The sequence below is a fragment of the Colobus angolensis genome, unplaced genomic scaffold, assembly GCF_000951035.1.
Source record: "Colobus angolensis palliatus isolate OR3802 unplaced genomic scaffold, Cang.pa_1.0 Scaffold215, whole genome shotgun sequence".
NCBI lineage: Eukaryota > Metazoa > Chordata > Mammalia > Primates > Cercopithecidae > Colobus > Colobus angolensis.
In genome coordinates, this window is record NW_012115322.1 from 520,770 (window position 1) to 538,309 (window position 17,540).

General features: G+C 38.4%; 1 protein-coding gene across 1 annotated transcript in view; it reads right to left on the reverse strand.

The window, feature by feature from the left end:
* The window catches only part of FMNL2 (formin-like 2), a 130,400-nt gene extending 118,988 nt beyond the window's left edge, over positions 1–11,412 (reverse strand). Inside the window, exon 1 of the mRNA XM_011943043.1 lies at positions 11,334–11,412. Within this exon, the coding sequence (XP_011798433.1) occupies positions 11,334–11,411 (78 nt within the window). The 5' untranslated portion in view covers position 11,412. The remainder of the gene's footprint in view (positions 1–11,333) is intronic.
* Positions 11,413–17,540: the final 6,128 nt, after the last annotated feature.

Consider the following 17,540-nt stretch of genomic DNA (forward strand, 5'->3'; position numbering starts at 1 on the left):
AAATGCATGAGCCACTTAAAAAGTAAATTCAGGCCGGGCGCGGTGGCTCAAGCCTGTAATCCCAGCACTTTGGGAGGCCGAGACGGGCGGATCACGAGGTCAGGAGATCGAGACCATCCTGGCTAACACGGTGAAACCCCGTCTCTACTAAAAAAAAATACAAAAAACTAGCCGGACGAGGTGGCGGGCGTCTGTAGTCCCAGCTACTCGGGAGGCTGAGGCAGGAGAATGGCGGGAACCTGGGAGGCGGAGCTTGCAGTGAGCTGAGATCCGGCCACTGCACTCCAGGCCGGGCAACAGAGCGAGACTCCGTCTCAAAAAAAAAAAAAGTAAATTCAATTTCAATTTCATCAGAAAAACTTTTGTTCTTCAGAAGACACTGTTATAAATACTAAAAAGTGAGTCAAAAACTAATGAAATATTTGCAAAGTATTTGTTTGATAAAGACTTGTATCCAGAATATTGTTTAAAACTTCTACAGCTAAGACAAATAACTCACTTTTTAAAAATAGGCAAAAGAGGCCAGGTACAGTGGCTCACACGTATAATCCCAGCTCTTCGGGAGGCCAAGGCAGGTGGATCACTTGAGGTCAGGAGTTCGAGACCAGTCTGGCCAACACGGTGAAACCCTGTCTCTACTAAAAATACAAAAATTAGCTGGGCATGGTGGTGCATGCCTGTAATCCTGGCTACTTGGGAGACTGAGGCAGGAGAATTGCTTGAACCCAGGAAACAGAGGTTTGAGCCAGGATCATGCCACTCCACTCCAGTCTGGGCAAGAGAATGAGACTCCATCTCAAAAAAAAAAAAAAATTAAAATAGGCAAAAGATTTGAACAGAGCGGATCCTTCAACAAAGATATAAAAATGTCAAACAGGCACATAAAAAGATGCTCAACATCATCAGTCATTAGGGAAATGCAAATTAAAACCACAGTGAGATACAGCCATATGCCCATAAAAATGGCTAGAATTTTAAAAGACTGACAATACCAAGGGTTGATAGGATTTGGAGCAACAGGGACTCTATTACATCGCTGGTAAGAATGCAAAATGGTCTAGCCACTTTGGAAAACACAACTGGTGAACATTATTGTATATAAATTAGACCTCAATAAAAATAATTAAAAACAGTTTATCAAAGTAATTTTAGATATATTTATTTACTTTGTTACTGAGCACAACTCTCTTGAAAAAGTTTACCTCGCCCTAATGAAAGAAATGCACCAGACACAAGCCAAATATTCATCTTTGTCAATTAATACTTTTGCAGGAAATAAAGTACTCTAAGGGATCCTATAAACCTTAGTTTTACTACTTCAAAAACATGTCATTCATAATTCTATTTAAAGAATTAAAAATTAAGGTAATTGCATCACAATTTTTAAATCAGGCTCCAAATGTACCTCCATACCTCCAACCATTAATATGACTTCACTGTCATTTCATAACTGCTTAATTCACTACCTTGATCCAACTTCTGTACCTCACCCCACCGCTAAACCACATCCCATTCTCCTAGATATATAAATATTCTCCTTCTAAAACATAAAAACTAAAGCAACATATGCTAATAAACTTGAAGACCCACATCTTAAACCCAGGCTCCAGTGATCCCACTGTATGCTTTCCCCTTAGATCTTATATCTTAGGCCGGGTACAGTGGCTCACACCTGTAATCCCAGCACTTTGGGATCACTTGAGGCCAGGAGTTCAAGACCAGCCTGGCCAACATGGCGAAACCCTGTCTCTACTAAAAATACAAAAATTAGCTGGGCGTGGTGTTGGGCGCCTGTAGTCCCAGCTACTTGGGAAGCTGAGGCAGGAGGATCGCTTGAACCCAGGAGGGGGAGGTTGCAATGAGCAGACATCGCGCCACTGCACTCCAGCCTGGGTGACAGAGCAAGACTCTGTTTCAACAGGAAAAAAAAGATCTTACATCTTAATTTTACATTTAGCATAATAAACACAAACACCCCTTCTAATAAACCCCACATTCTTTCTTTTCATCTTCAGATCCCATGATTAAGCAAACAATAGTTTCAATCTTTGACCCACATGGTCAAAATCAGTTACTAAGCCAAGCTTTCAAATAGGATCTAAGGATGGGCATAGAAGGAAAGTAGAAAGGAGGTCCCTCTAAATGGGTCACTGATGAGGACAAAGATATATAAGCACACACCTAACCTGCTAGATGTGTTCATCTTCTAGGGTTTTAGACTGACTTGAAGTTATACTCTAACAGAAAATATGGGTACATATATCAATAACTGAGTGGCTGTGGTCAAACGGATTGTGAAGAGAACCAACAGTGGTTTTACGGTTAAGAAACATCTGTATAATGATATTTCTAGTACCTGAAGGTGCTGCTACAAGCCTTGGACTCATCCATAGCTAGTATCCGCCATGTTGATGGAGGTTATACACAGTCTTTGCCCTATGTATAGCTGTTTCTTACAAAACCCAAACCATATTTCTAATTAGTTTTCCTCCTATCTTCCTGTACTACCAAATACCTACAGTATCATTAGAAATTTAAACCAATTTACCTTGCATTTCTGCTACCTAAATAAATGTTTTACTACTGCAGCAGGGATAAAGACTGTAGACACCTCAATTTCCCCAATGACTTTAGAAAATGACTTCTTTTAAACTCTTTCTTTCCTTGAAAGTTCATCAAGAACACTGCAGGCAACCAGGAAAGAGTATGTATCCGGGCTGAGGGTGTTCCATTATATATTTAGTCTTTTACAGTTTGCTTTTAAGTGTATGTCTTAATCTTTTTTCGACCTTGTTTTGAAACATTCGGCATAATATTTTCTGAAGCATGATGGTCATAGCATCTAGCACATCACTCTTCACAAGGTGAAGTTAATCATTTAATTGCTTGACGGTGAAGAGGCTACAATTGTATGGTGGTTTTCTCAAAAAACTTTTTTAAACATAAAATTTTCCAGAATGAGGCATCAGTAGACTTCAGTTTTAGTTTCAGCTCAAGCACTTGCTGTACAACTTCTAGAAAGTCATTTGACTTTGTGTGTGTGTGTGTGTGTGTGTGTGTGTGTGAAAGGTGTGCAACAGCAGCCTTTCATAAGCAAAGATTATGAGTCAAATGGCCAAATGTTAAAAAGGAAATAAAATAGTATCTGTATCACTTGGTAGAAATTCGTAGCTAACCTGCCTTAATAAATCATTTTAATTTGCTTAGCAATGATTTTCTAAAAGATAGTGTCAAAGATCAACCTCAGTGTCCCCAAATTTATAAAAGTCATTCATATGATAAACTTTGCTTCAAACAAGACAATCACTTATTCTAAGTCAGCTCAGGCAATTAAGTCGTTTTTAAAAGGTGGGGTGGCAGTGGAGGATCTATAATTCCATTTGTATTACCAGGCAGGAAGGCAGGCACTGTGATATACATTTTGGCAAAATACAACCCAAAAGTTTCTTTTCTTTTTTTCCCCCCACTTATCTTGCTCCTTCTAAAGCCTACATATTTCAAATGAGACTAAGCCCTCGATGTCCAGCTCTGACAACGAATACCAAACAGCATTTCTGACAGAGTATTTCTATCAAGCAACCAAAAAAGACGGTTTTAAAACAATAATTGTTTCCTCTCCTCTTTTTACTACCTTTCTCCCTTTGTCTCTCCCCCTACTTCAGTCTCTGTAGGGTGTAGGCCAGCACTTTTCTCTCCACTATGAAAGCTATAGGCCAAGAGGAGGAAAGATGTAATGTAAATTCACTTCTAGGTTCAGACCCAACTTTCCAAAACTCCAAGAGCTCAACATATAAAGAGTTGGCATCTGCTATTTGATTGCTTTCCAGTGTTTTAGAATCAAAGAATCAGAGATCTGGAGTGAGTCTTAACGGAAAGGAAACTGCTTTTAGGAAGGAAATGAAAAGAAACCTGACTTCTTTTCAACATCAGTTAACTCAGTGCCTTTCCTCAGGTTTGGAGAGCTTAAGAAAACGAACAGTCCCTTAAAAACTCAAGCAGAAGATAGCAGACACAAAATACCCCTTTTTTTTTTCTGAGGTGTGGCAAAAATAACCACATCCCACAGCCAATTCTTGTCTGGTACATTGCTGGAACTTGGGACAAACAAATTGGTACTACCAACCATTTGGAGTCTTTTCCCTGACTTATAAGGAAAACTCAGACCCACACTCCATGTCTCACCTCACTCTTTCCTTTCCCTCGCCTAGACAACTAAATGCCTAGTCAATGAATAAATTAATGAATACATAAGGGCAAGTTTTAATATTGAATACAACCTAAAACAAATGAACCGTAAGACTATCAAAATCGGTAATCGTGGCAGAGACTAGCTGTCGCTGTTTAGTAAACATTTTCTTCTCCCTCTGGGTGCTCAGCTAGTCTCCATTTCTCATCCTTTTTTGCAGGTCCTTGTCAACAAAATAAGAGTGTAGGTGATGTGTGCCAATTCCAGACCTGTCCCAGAGACTTCCCAGGTGTGCACCTGCATGTTCTTTCTCCCTTTGTTTGGAAAGAGATGATTCCCAGGGTGAAGCGGAAGCTGTGTGTTGAAAATAGCCTCACCTGGTTCCCTGGTTGTGTAGAATTTGACCCCCAATGACCAACAATATCTAATCTGATTATATAAATTAAAATCTACTATGTGAATCATTATACATCTTAGTGTCCGTAGTGGGTTGAATGGTGACCCCCAAAAGATATGGCCATGTCCTAACCTCCTCCCCCAACCACCAGTGAGTATAATAACCACTTGTGGAAAAAGGGTGTTTGCAGATGTCATGAGGTTAAGGATCTCAAGATGTGATCATCCCAGATTATCCATGTAGGCCCTAAATCCAGTAACTGTTCTTATAAAAGACAAGAGAAGACAGAGAGAAGAGAAGGCCAGGTAAGGATGGAGGCAGAGATTGGATTTACACAGTCACAAGCCAAAGAATGCCCAGAGTCACCAGAAGGAAGGAGAGGAAAGGAAGGAATCTCCTTTAGGGCCTTGGGAGGGAACAAGGCCCCGTAAACAGCCTGATTTCAGACTTCTGGTCTCCAGGTCTGTGAGAGAACACACTTCTGTTATTGTAAGCCACCAAATGTGCAGTAATTTGTTATGGCAGCCACAGGACACTAAGATAGTATCTATTCGTTACCCTATCATTTGGTGCACAGAAAGCTACAAAAAACCTTATACTACAGTCAGTAATTTAGTTAGTAATGTTTTAGGTAGTAATGATACTCGTATTGCTTTGAAAGTTTTATACGACAGAAAAAGGTAAATAATTATATTACTGTTAGGAATCAAACATTTCATTGTAAAAGAAAGGTAACTATAAAATCAAAGAGATTAAGCAAATTAATGAAAATTGATTTGAAAATATCGAATTCATAATTTTTGGACGTGTATTTTTAAGGTCTAAAAACTTACATTAAGAAGCAAAGTCACTCAGCAGCTATGAAAAACTTTTGCACACACTTCCTCATCTCTAATACTATCTCCCTCTAAAAAGAAAAGGGATCATCAGAGAAATGACTTATCCTAGGCCTGGGCAAAGAAGATATAAGTTAAGATACAAAGAAGATACGTTTCATACCATAAAACAAGCTCTCAAGGATTAATAGGGTCTTGTGAAAAGGACACAAGAACCAGCACCAAGGGATTCCCACAGATCAAAGAAGTGATCATATGCGCCTCAAAAATAATATCACATTGATTGCAACATGATTGAATCCATGAAAATTCATGAGTTCATAGTGATACTCAAAAAAGGAGGCCAGAGAAAACCCACTGGTCATCTTTTGTGGTATCTATTAATCCAAATTCTACTTAAAAAAATGGCAATTGAGGGGAAAAATTCCAGGAATAATTACATTCCAGGATAAACCAAGACCCAGTTGAAAAAGCTCTAGTTACTAGCTTAATGTATTAACAGAAGGAAAGAGAGATTAGAAAATCATCTTTTTCCAATTTGTAATGAAACTGATTCAGCAAAAGATTATCAATTGGTCTCAAACCCATTAGGTACAAGGTTGATAGGTAACCGAACGTATATATGGTGTCAAAGTAACACCAAACAGAATTCTCTCCAACATAAGGGGAGAACACAGTTACACAATGGGGCCATCAAGTTGTCATTGGCCAAACTTATTTAATGATGGGACAAGCAGACATTATTTTTCTATGATATTCTTGACAAAGATGTTCAACATCAATCTGTAATGCCTTTAAATCTAACCTCTAGGTAACAGGAAATTCAGGAGCTAAGACACCCCTAGGAAACAGGTAAATGCAAAAAACGAAACTTTCTACAAGAGGGCTCGCTAGTATATTTACTACATGTGCATCATAAACAAAAGTCTACTCCAGTTTAAAGTAATTTAAGGAACATAATGGCCACACACAACATGTGACTGATCCTGAAACAGATTCTCATTTGAGCAAACCAGATAGGAAGAACATCTTAAGGAAAATTGAGAACAATAAACTGGGCAACAGCAGATATTAAGAAATTACTATTCATTTTAATTGTGATGACTTTATTTGAATACAAGAGAAAATTCTTATAAGGTGCATACTGATTTTTTTAAAAAAACAAATACCAAACAAAAAATCTGACTATGCACAACCAAAAGAATAAATGTATAGAGGGGGAAGATCAGATATCAAAATGGTAAGAGAAAACTAAGGGTCAAAAGACAAAATTTGAAAAGAATTAAACAGATCATAAAAAACTAATAATTTTAAAACAGCATTTAAACATACCATAGAATTATGGAAACACGGTAAAAATATAACCAATTTAACATATTAAGTATAGTAAACATGTCAGTTAGCCAGAGGATAGAAGAAAGGGAGGAGAAGGAGAAGGAGAAGTGGCTGTCTGCTATCCCAACAGCTGGAAGTGAGAAGCCAGAAAGGAGTGAGCGTAGCTAAATGTATAATCAAAGCCTGCAACTTGGGAAATACGGGCTAAAAGGCAGACTAAGTCTGAAGTCTAGGAGCAAAAAGGAGGAAAAGGGGCAGGGAAAGGTTATTGCTGGCATCACCATCTTTTCCTTCAGTTTCTTCACCACTGTCTCTGCTCTTCCTACGCTTGCTGAAATGACTCTAACATAGCAGCCACCAACACCGAAGTAGGCTATAAAAATGCCACCACCATCACTATGCATTTATTACCCCTGGTGCTCCAAGGACAAGCCCTCCTTACCTGGAATGGCCCACGGGAAATAATTTATCAGGATTCTGTAGTATTTGCTTATTAGGCAGGGAAGAGCTTTAACTGGCTCACAAAAACATGAGCATTAAAAAATAATAATAATAACCAACACTAAAAACCATGGAGATATATTTGCTCTTTAATTTTTTAGGAAATTTAATTCTGGCTTAAATATTGAGGCAAGTTCTCCAGTAAGAAATCTGCTTTTTTTTTTAAACAAATAGTATTACACCACAAGTCAAGGGTTTAAAAAATAATTATATTCTTAATGATTAAATACATGTATATGGTATGGGTCAGCTGTGTTGAAAAAGACAAGAGATCACCTCTCACAACGGGAGTAATGAGGTTTCTTAGTGCCACTGGCCTGACTCAGCTCTGGCTTCCCCTTCCCCAGATCAGGACCCATGCCAAGCCTGGAGAGATGCAGTCTGACCTCCCTGAAACGCTTATCACAGGAAGCTGAGTCTAAGTGGCTACAATTTCCTACTACCTCTTCACCTTTTGTTTTGTTTTTTAATCTGCTTCTCCCCATCACTTTATACAAGTAAAGAAAGGGGAGATTTTCCATGTCTCACCCTTCCCTTGGTCCCTTCCCCAAGGATACTGTGCCAAGCAACAGCCAGCCATCAGAAGGCAAGGTCCACCCATGCCAAATCACCACAGAAAATAACCAATCACACCCTCAGCACCAGCAAACACTGAAGGAAGGTTTTATAACCTAGCTTAGGGATGGCACCTCTAACAGCTTCCGGACTGGATTATATGTTGGTGGGATCTACACCCATCCGCATTAGTCATCTCCAATGTCCTGAAATCTTTGACTAACCACTTCCACTTGATCATCCAGCAGAGGCACAGTTATGAACCCACAGCCTGTAAGCTCTGTAGGCACTCCCTAAATCACTTGAGCAGCCACACACAAAACCTTGGTGAGAAACCCTTACCTACTATAATTTTTGCTTCAAGGGCTTGTTTCCAGATCCCTGGGATAACAGGCAACAAATGAAAAAGCTTGTGAGTAGAGTTTGGAAACAGATGTTCTCGTTTCACTATCTGGGTGACCCTAGCATTGGCCTAGTCGTTTAGGCTCTATGAACCTCAGTTTCATCAGCTATAAAATAAGGGGCTTGGGGAACAGATAGGAAAGGCGAAGGGACTTGCACTTCACTCCACATGCTCCTCCACATGCTTTCTTGGACAAGCATGTGTGAACTTTTTCAATAGAAAAAGTAGTCAGAGTGGCTTGGGATAAACGGTCTCTAACAACCCTTCCAGATATAAATGATTTAAAAGTCTAAATTCATCCAGGATCTCTAACCCCCCAAACCAGCATTTATCCATAGTACCCACTGTACTAAGAGCTCTAAACTTGCAGGAAATGGCGAAAGCCCCAAAACCAAAACATGCAGCACAGTGTCTGTACCAAAAATTGAGGCGCAAGTGAGATTAAGGGACTTTCTCTCTTTCCATAAGTGGAAATACCACTGAAAGAGCTCTTACAGCTAAGGAGCTTCAGGGGTTTTATTTGCAGTTATCAAAGGAACCTGACATTTCCAGTTTTCTACGCTCACACTACAAAATTTGCCTCTGTGTCCCCACAGAGTCCTTAAATTCATAATGTCTTCATGGGAACTCTGTTCACCTACTATAAAACAGAAATGGGTACACCAGGATACACCTCACTGCACCCAAAATCCAGGAGAGATGTCTCTCTTCTGTGGCTTCCGTAGCTCCACTCCCTCCAGAATTAGTTAGACATGTCTCCCATTTTACCTTAACCTTTGAGACCCACTAGAAGCTCAGGGCATCTTTATATTTATGCAATGAGCCAGGAAAGGACGAAGAGGCATTTCTGCAATATTGTTACTATAGAAAGCTCTTTGGGATTTAATCTTAATTTGGTTAAATTTGGGACAGAATTTCTGGAATTTATTCTCTATTCCTAACAGCATCTGTCATATTAAGAAATATTTATCTTCAACGTGAATGTATTTAGTACCACTGAATTACTACATTTAAAAATGGCATCCTTCTCTCTTTAAAATAATTCCGAGAAATGAGCAGTGAATTGCTTTTCCTTTACCAAAAACAAACCACACTGACAGGTAGAGGAAGGTGAAAAGGATATGGAAACAGCAAACTTCTGCTTAGTCTTCCAGGCCACCTCTTTTAACTGCTTTCTCCCTTCTGCCTTCCCTGCCAATAATGCAAGCTTCCTCTCCACTGTCTTCCATATTAGCTATTATTTCCTTCATTCAACGTGTTTTCAATAAGCACGTTTTCAAGCACGAAGCAAGTTGTTAGAGGCCCATATCCTAAGGGAACTTACTCTTGAGGGAAATACACTTAAATACTTACAAAACCAAGTGATAGACTAATGCAATCATATAGAAGTATGAAAAAGCTGATGCCCCAAATTAAATAATGAAGTGCCACTTCATGATAAAGTCAGGTCATGAGAAAACATTTATTGTGATACTCCATATTTGCTTCCTTAGGAAGAAGCAGAAAAGGTTCAATGCACCAATTTATACAATGCCTATAGCATAGAGAACATTTCAGTTTAGTTATCAATGCAGGAATAATCTTTGTTCACCAGTAATGCTGATATATTTATATTTATCTTGTTCAAAATGATAGTTTACAAATGTTTACAACTTCATATAAGTTTTTTTTTCAGTGAGGAAATCAGTGTGGAGGGAAAATGCAGACAGGAATACTTAGATGAAGCCATGGATGAGGTTGGTAAAACATATGTCATTGAAGTACTGTGTAGTTGGTATAAATGGTCTCTTATAACCATTTATACCAAATTTGTGGCTCAGGCCACAAATCTGGCTCTGAGCATCTTAGCAACCAAGGAAAACAATGACCAGTTCCACGATTCTCCATGTCCATATGGTAATTTTTCATGGAACTGAAACCTGAAATAATTTCTCTATAGGTCCTCACACACATATTCATATAGTTTCTTTTGGAAATCAATTTCTTTAAAATTATCTGTTACTTTGTGTACTTTTCCTATAATATATATCCTAACATATACCAAATCCATGTTACATGCTTAAGAAGCAGTAAAATTAGTATTTACATCCAAGAAGTAAAATTAATATTTGTGCACACACAGCACTGGGGCCCGGGGTGCCCTGTTATGTTAGATATCAACATCACCCCACAGTCATCATTTTAAGCCTTCACAAATAAGATTTGCATTAATATTTTTAGACTGCAAATGTATAGCTGAAGCTTTTTCTGACAGCATCATATAACTGCTACTCAAACCGTAAAGTATGTTTGGATAACAGATAATGATATATTCGTGTATTAATCTGTTTTTGCACTGCTGATAAAGACATACCTGAGACTGGGCCATTTACAAAGGGAAGATATTTAATGGAGAACTCACAGTTCCATGTGGCTGGGGAAGCCTCACAATCATGAAGGTGAAAGGCATGTCTCATGGAGGCAGACAAGAGAGACGAGCTCGTGCAGGAAAACTCCCCCTTAAGATAACCATCAGATCTCATGAGACTTACTCACGATCATGAGAACAGCAGCCTGGGAAATAATTCCATTATTGCCTCCATAATTCAGTTACCTCCTACTGGGTTCCTCTCATAACATGTGGGAATTCAAGATGAGATTTGGGTGGGGACACAGCCAAACCGTATCAATTTGATATAACTTTCCCTGAATCTTTTGAGCACAAGTTGAAAATAAAAACAATAACGGTCACAATATTTAATATCTGGGCCCTTCAGCAGCAACAGAGAGCCACACAAGTTTAGAGGCACCTGCTATGTGCCCAGTATTATTCGATGTACTTTACGATCAAACAAAATCAACAATAATTTCTTGGAATCATCTCAGTCACTAATCAAATATTCCCAATTTTCTCAGGAAGTCTTTTTAATAATTAGCTTATTCAAACTGGGATCCAAAGAAGATCCACACAAACATATCGTTATTTCTCTGAAGTTCTCTTCTCCTCTTTTTTTTCCTATCTCTGTTGCAGAAGCAAATATCTTGTTTTTCAATCATGATATAATTGATATACCATAAAATTCACACTGGATCTCTTCTTTCATTACTTTTTTCATAAAAGAAAGTGTCACTGTTTCTTACCTGATCACAAATCAGTTCCCATTTTTTCTCATTGTCATACTGCCGCAGTAACCTGGCTTTGTCAGGAGGTAGGTTCATAGCATTCTATTAAAAAAAAAAAAGAGAGGAGAAAAGATGTCACATTCCACAGCAGGCTTCCAAATTGGTAACTTGCAGGCAGACCAATTAATACCACTATGGTTTTTTCATTACTTTCTCTCTATTCCTGGTATCTGATTAAAACAAAACACCCACAGAAATTACTTAAACATCAAATTGGTTGGATGAGAGACGGGAAACTCTGAAGTTCTATGTTGGGACATGTGAGATGATCTGCTTTGAACAATCAGACTTGCATTTTAGCAAAGGTGATGCCTTGTCTCTTTGGCAGACTCCCTTTCTACTTAACAAAAAGTTCAGAAGGTATCCAATTTCTTTGTAAAGCACTGTAGCCCCACCAGACACAAAAGAGAAAACACCAAAAGAGAACTCAATGACCAGAACCACTGACAGATTCAAATTATACTCCACTTTGATAAACAACTACAAGGAAAAGAACAAAAAACAAGACAATGACGCAACTATTCTTTGTCCCTTCTGTGAGATGACAGTATTCTTGAGGACATATGTTAACATTTATGTCAACATTAATAACCACAACTCTCAGTTTAGCTTATATTGGTTTATGAAGGTGAGTTTGCAGTAGGAAATTAATCACGAGCCAATTGAGATGTCCAGACATCAGCACTCATATAAACCCCCTTCTTAACACAGCACACCATCTGTAGTGCTGGTCATGGATTTTTTCCAGGTACTTTCACATATCATGAATCTAATGTCCCAAATGACCAATCATACACATTTTTAAGATACTACATTTGGATGCAAGGTAAGGTCTTTGGCAAAAGACCATGGCAGAGTAAGAGAGCCTCAGAAAGAATTCAGATCTAATCTTTTGGCCTCCCCAAAGTTCTCATGAGCTAAACAACTGAGCTAAGTAGTTGATTAAAGTATTACGTCTATTTATCATCCTGTCTATCCCCTGGCATCAACACTGTCATACCTTTCCCTAAATAGACAATGTGGTCCCTTATCTGGGTCAATATTCAAGCAGACAAATGCAAAGATCTTGAATGTTCAATGCTCAAGCTCCAAGCTCTGTGAAGGACTTGGCTTAGGGAGAAACAATTCCCCTGGTTATGACTGTTGTCTCATGTTATAGGGTGAAATAAGTTTAATAGAGGCAAAGGTGAGTGTGCTGTCCTGACTTAAAGATAGAGAATGAACCATTGATTATGATAAATTAACTCAAGCATTTTCCCTTAAACTCAATCTAACATCTAGATTGGTATGCCTTAAGTATATCTACCACCTATTTGAGTCTAATCCATCAGATTTTACAATAACCTGTCTTTAAATTATTTATTTATTTATTTATTTATTTATTTATTTATTTATTTATTTATTTATTTTTGAGATGAGGTTTCACTCCTGTTGCCCAGGCTGGAGTGCACTGGCGCGATCCCGGCTCACCCTGCTTCCCGGGTTCAAGTGATTCTCCCGGGTTCAAGTGATTCTCCTGCCTCAGTCTCCCAAGTAGCTGGGATTACAGGAGCTCACCACCATGTCTGGCTAATTTTTGTATTCTTAATAGGGATGGGGTTTCACCATGTTGGCCAAGCTGGTCTTGAACTCCTGACTGCAGGTGATCTGCCTGCCTCAGCCTCCCAAAGTGCTGGGATTACAGGCAGGAGCCACTGTGCCTAGCCTAAAATATTTAATCTTTTAATCGCCACCCCCCCCCACAAAGTTGACAATTACTTTGAAGAGCTTTGGACTTTATAAAGAGTTTTCAATGGTACTGCCAACGCTTCTTAGATACAGAAACATCTAATATGGGAAAATGTTTTCATATGGCCTATCTTCATGGAATATCTACTTGAACTACAATGGAAAAAATCTATTTGTAATTATTAGTTATTACAATTTGACAATGTTAAAAAATAACTCCTGAGATAAGGCAAAGGCGAATTTCATATGTATCTTTCTGAGGAAGTCTAATGTTATTTACTGGTAAATGGTCAGTCCATCATTGCTTATTTGCACTCCAGAGAAGGAGGTTTTCCTCTTAAACTTGTGTTGACCTTCACATTAGTGCCCCAAGTATGATTACGCATTAAGTAAGAACAACAAGATTACAAGTTAAATGAGTTCTTTTCCTCTTGAGTCCTCATTAATCTCGAGATATAAAGGGAATAAGAAAAAGAATGCCTGAACTCCTACAAGGTGCCAAGCACTACATTTAGCACTTTGCATATGTAACCTCAGTTAATACTCATAACAAGCATGTGGGATAGATACAATCTTCTCCATTTAGTGATTGGAAATATAGGGAAATAGACCTGGGAGAATTTAACTTGCTCAAGGTTGCACAGCTTTACAGGAACAAAGACAGGACCTAAACCTAGTCTGTTAGGCTCCCAAGGACAAACTCTGAAGATGCCACCAAGCTTTTGTTGCAGCAGAGCAAAATGGCAATAGCTTATGACCTTCTATTAGTACTCTACTGGACATTCCTGTGGAAGCACGTGGCAAACATCACCACAGGAATTACATGCAGGCCATGTCATTTTCTGCAAAAGAAAGGCAAGATGCCCCTTCCAGATAACTCTTATTTTGATTAAATAGTATTTCGTTCAACAAATGTTTATGGGGCACTGCCCCGTACAAGCCCTGTGCAACATGCTGGGTGGCACGGTGGGAATCCAAACAGACACAGTCCCCAGAGAGCACTGTGTTACGGTCCGGAGACACGTATGAAACAAACAAAGCTTTTTAAACTCTGGTAAGGCTTGAGAGAGGTTATCAGAGGGTAGTCTTAGATTAGACAGTCTGGAAAAACTTCTCAGGAAAAAGTAACAAATGAGTCCCAATAAATGAGAAGGATTGGCCAGGCAGAGGGCGGACGGAAGCACACTGGGCACAGTGAACTAAGGGAAGCCTCAAAGGCAGGAATTAGCTCTCCACATTTAAGGAACTGAAAAAAGTCAGAAGAGGCAGAGAGAAAGTAAAAGAGAAGGAATGAGAAAAAGATGAAGTTGGAAACGTGAGTCAAAGTCATATCATGCCTAGACATGCAGGCCAGGGTCAATATATTTTATTGTATCTAAAGTGCCACGGGAAGCCACTGAAGGCTTTCAAGCAGATAAATAACATAATGAAGCTGTTTTTCAAAGATAACAATAGGTGCTATGCAGAGAACGGATTAGAAACAGCAAAAGCAGGGAGCCAGTACGAGGCCAGGACTAAGCAGTTCAAGTGAATGATGGCAGCTTAGATGGGGTCGATGGCACGTTGAATGAAGAAAGGTGGACAAATGTCAGAAATATGAAATGAAACTGATTGGTTAGACTTAAGGGCTGGGGAGGATTTGTACCTTGTTTCTAAGCTTAGGTCACTAAGTGAATGCGGGTACAGTTAATAAGAGGGGCACATAACAGAAGGCAAAATAAATCTGGAGGAGTTGGTGAAGAATAAGATTTATAAATATTGACTGTTTTAGGTCTGACATAGTTATGAGACAACCAAGAGAACTCTCAAGCGGGCAGGTAGATACATGATTCTGGAGGTCAAAACAAAGGTCTGAATCTCTGAACAAGAAGAGACTTAAGAAGTCTTTTTGAGCATGATTAGTTATTGTCAGAAGTAGCAGAGCAATATCAATACATTCAAACTAAAACTCCACTGGGCAATCATTCACCACGCATCTAAAATAACCCCTTCCATGAGTCAAGCCTCTGAGCTACTCAGACATACATTGTCCAGCTTAGTAATTCCATAAGGACCACGAGGAAACAGTTCTATTTAAAATCAGACACTCTACAGAGGTCTGGTTAAAGTCCAGGGATGTTGTGATTAGCTGGTAATAACTGCTTTGAAACTTCTTTCAAGGGAACTCATTCCTCTTGTGGTGTACAGGGCAAGACTCTGGAGTCCAAGCTAAATGTTTGAGCAAGTAATTCATGAGTCCAAGTTACTTGGTGAGGAAAATATTGGCTCTATCTCCAGGTCCCTTTGCTACCTTTACAAAAATGGACTGCTCATCTATTTGGCTGAAAATATCAATCAATTTCCAAGTTTTCCTAAAATGGTGACAACTCTGCCTCACCTACACTTAGTGATATCTGTGACATAGGGCTCTCCTTTACTTCCTTTCATCCATTGTTCCATCCAACATATTTCCTGGGCTTTGATCATATACCAGAATATCCGCACTGTAGGCATCTGAGACAATTTAATCACGAAGTAACTGCCTGTAAGTATTGCCAAAGGTCGATGGAAGACATATGATATTTGAATTGAAAAGTTCAGTGCATGTTAATTATCATTTTTCTAGATTGTACAAGTTCCTAGCTAAAACAAATTAGATTATCCAAGAGTATTATTTCTGTAAAAAATGTTCCTTTCTTTCCACTCTCAACCTGGCAAACTTTAAAAATCAATTCAAATGTCATTTATCATTAGAACCTTCCCCCAACTACTCCAGGAAGACATACCCTCTCACTGGGCTCTAACAGCACTGTTTACATGTCTCTAATATAACACCTAATACACTGCACCCTAACAATCTGTTTGCTTACCTAAATTTCCCACTGGACTGAGTACTTCAAGAACAATTTTTGTTGTTCTTCTTAATCACCAATGTATGGCACAGTACGGCAAACAGTAGGCATTAAACGTGTTGTTAAATACTGAAGAGCAAACAAACTCAGCCATACTGACCAGCCTGCAAATATCCTTAATGAATTCGGATTTATACTTTAGCTATTAACAATGTCTACACACTGAACAGCATTTCGGTTTCTTGTAAAACATCATTCCATGATAATATCTGTTGCTTATTATTTTCCAAAAAAAAATTCATGGAGGAAAAAAAATCTTCAATTCTAGCAACATTTTCCTGAAAAGAAAAATGAGCGTCTTCTGCCACATATAATAAACCATAAATCTGAACTTTGTTTTGTTGCCAGTTGATTCAGATTGGTATCTATTCCAACTGGTAGTTACATGTATGCTCTCTACTCTGGTTTTATCTGTAAATGTACAATCTTAATTTGTCTTTAAGTGTGTTTTCCACCTCAGAACCTTTTGAAAATAGAAATTATGACTACAAAATAAAGAAAAATAAAATATGCCAAAATTCCTGAGTACTTTATAAAGAAAGCAATTATGATGAAGAAGAATCTATGGTAGCCTATACATCTCAAGTTACACCCACAGATTATCATACACAACACAGAACAGAATGATGGTGCCCAAATCATTCACAACCAAACAGATCTATGTGGTAGCAATACAGAGTTTTCTGATATCAGCTCCTGACCTGGTTTCATGGTAATAATGCAAACTTGTAAAATCCTTCTTTTACCCAAATATCCTCAAGGCTCATACTTAGAAACCCACAGTGATATGGAGACACACAGGAGGGAAAGTGAACAGTATGAAATACCCCTTATGTAATATATCTCTGTGCTTAGAGTCGCTAAATTAAAACTCACAAGTATTCAGTCACCAGATTTTATAACAGGAACTCTTCTATATAACCACTTGCTTAGAGAGAAAAAACATGGACTTTGCAAGTAGTGCTTCTTATGGAAGCAGGGAAAATCATGTCACAAAATAAATGTCTTAGGCAATCTTTTAGAGCTCTTAAATAATAGAGATACAAAAGTTTACAGCAACTCAAAAGGAGTCATTACTTTAAAAAAGAAATTTTCAGTTATTGTAGAAAACATGTAATATAAAATTTACCCTCATAACCATTTTTAAGTTTATACTTTAGTGTTTATGACTATATTAATATTGTTGTGCAACAGATCTCTAGAACTTTTCCATTTAGCAAAACAAACTTTGTACCCATCAAACAACAACTCCCCATGTCCCCTTCCCCAGAGCCAATACTTGTTGCTACAAAAAAGGAAATGGGATGGATTGCAACTGGATGGTTGGGCAGCACAATGAATTCTAATGAGGCAGTACGAGCAAGGATTTACTAATTTATTAGTTTTTACTAGTCGAGCTCTGGAATAAGACTAGCTAGATTCTAATCCTGACTCTACTGGTGATCTTAAACCACACTATTTGAATCTTAAAGCAAATGAAATTATTAAACACCCCACAGTCGAAGAAGCCAGTAAATGTAATTCAAAATTGAAGATCAGAATCGAA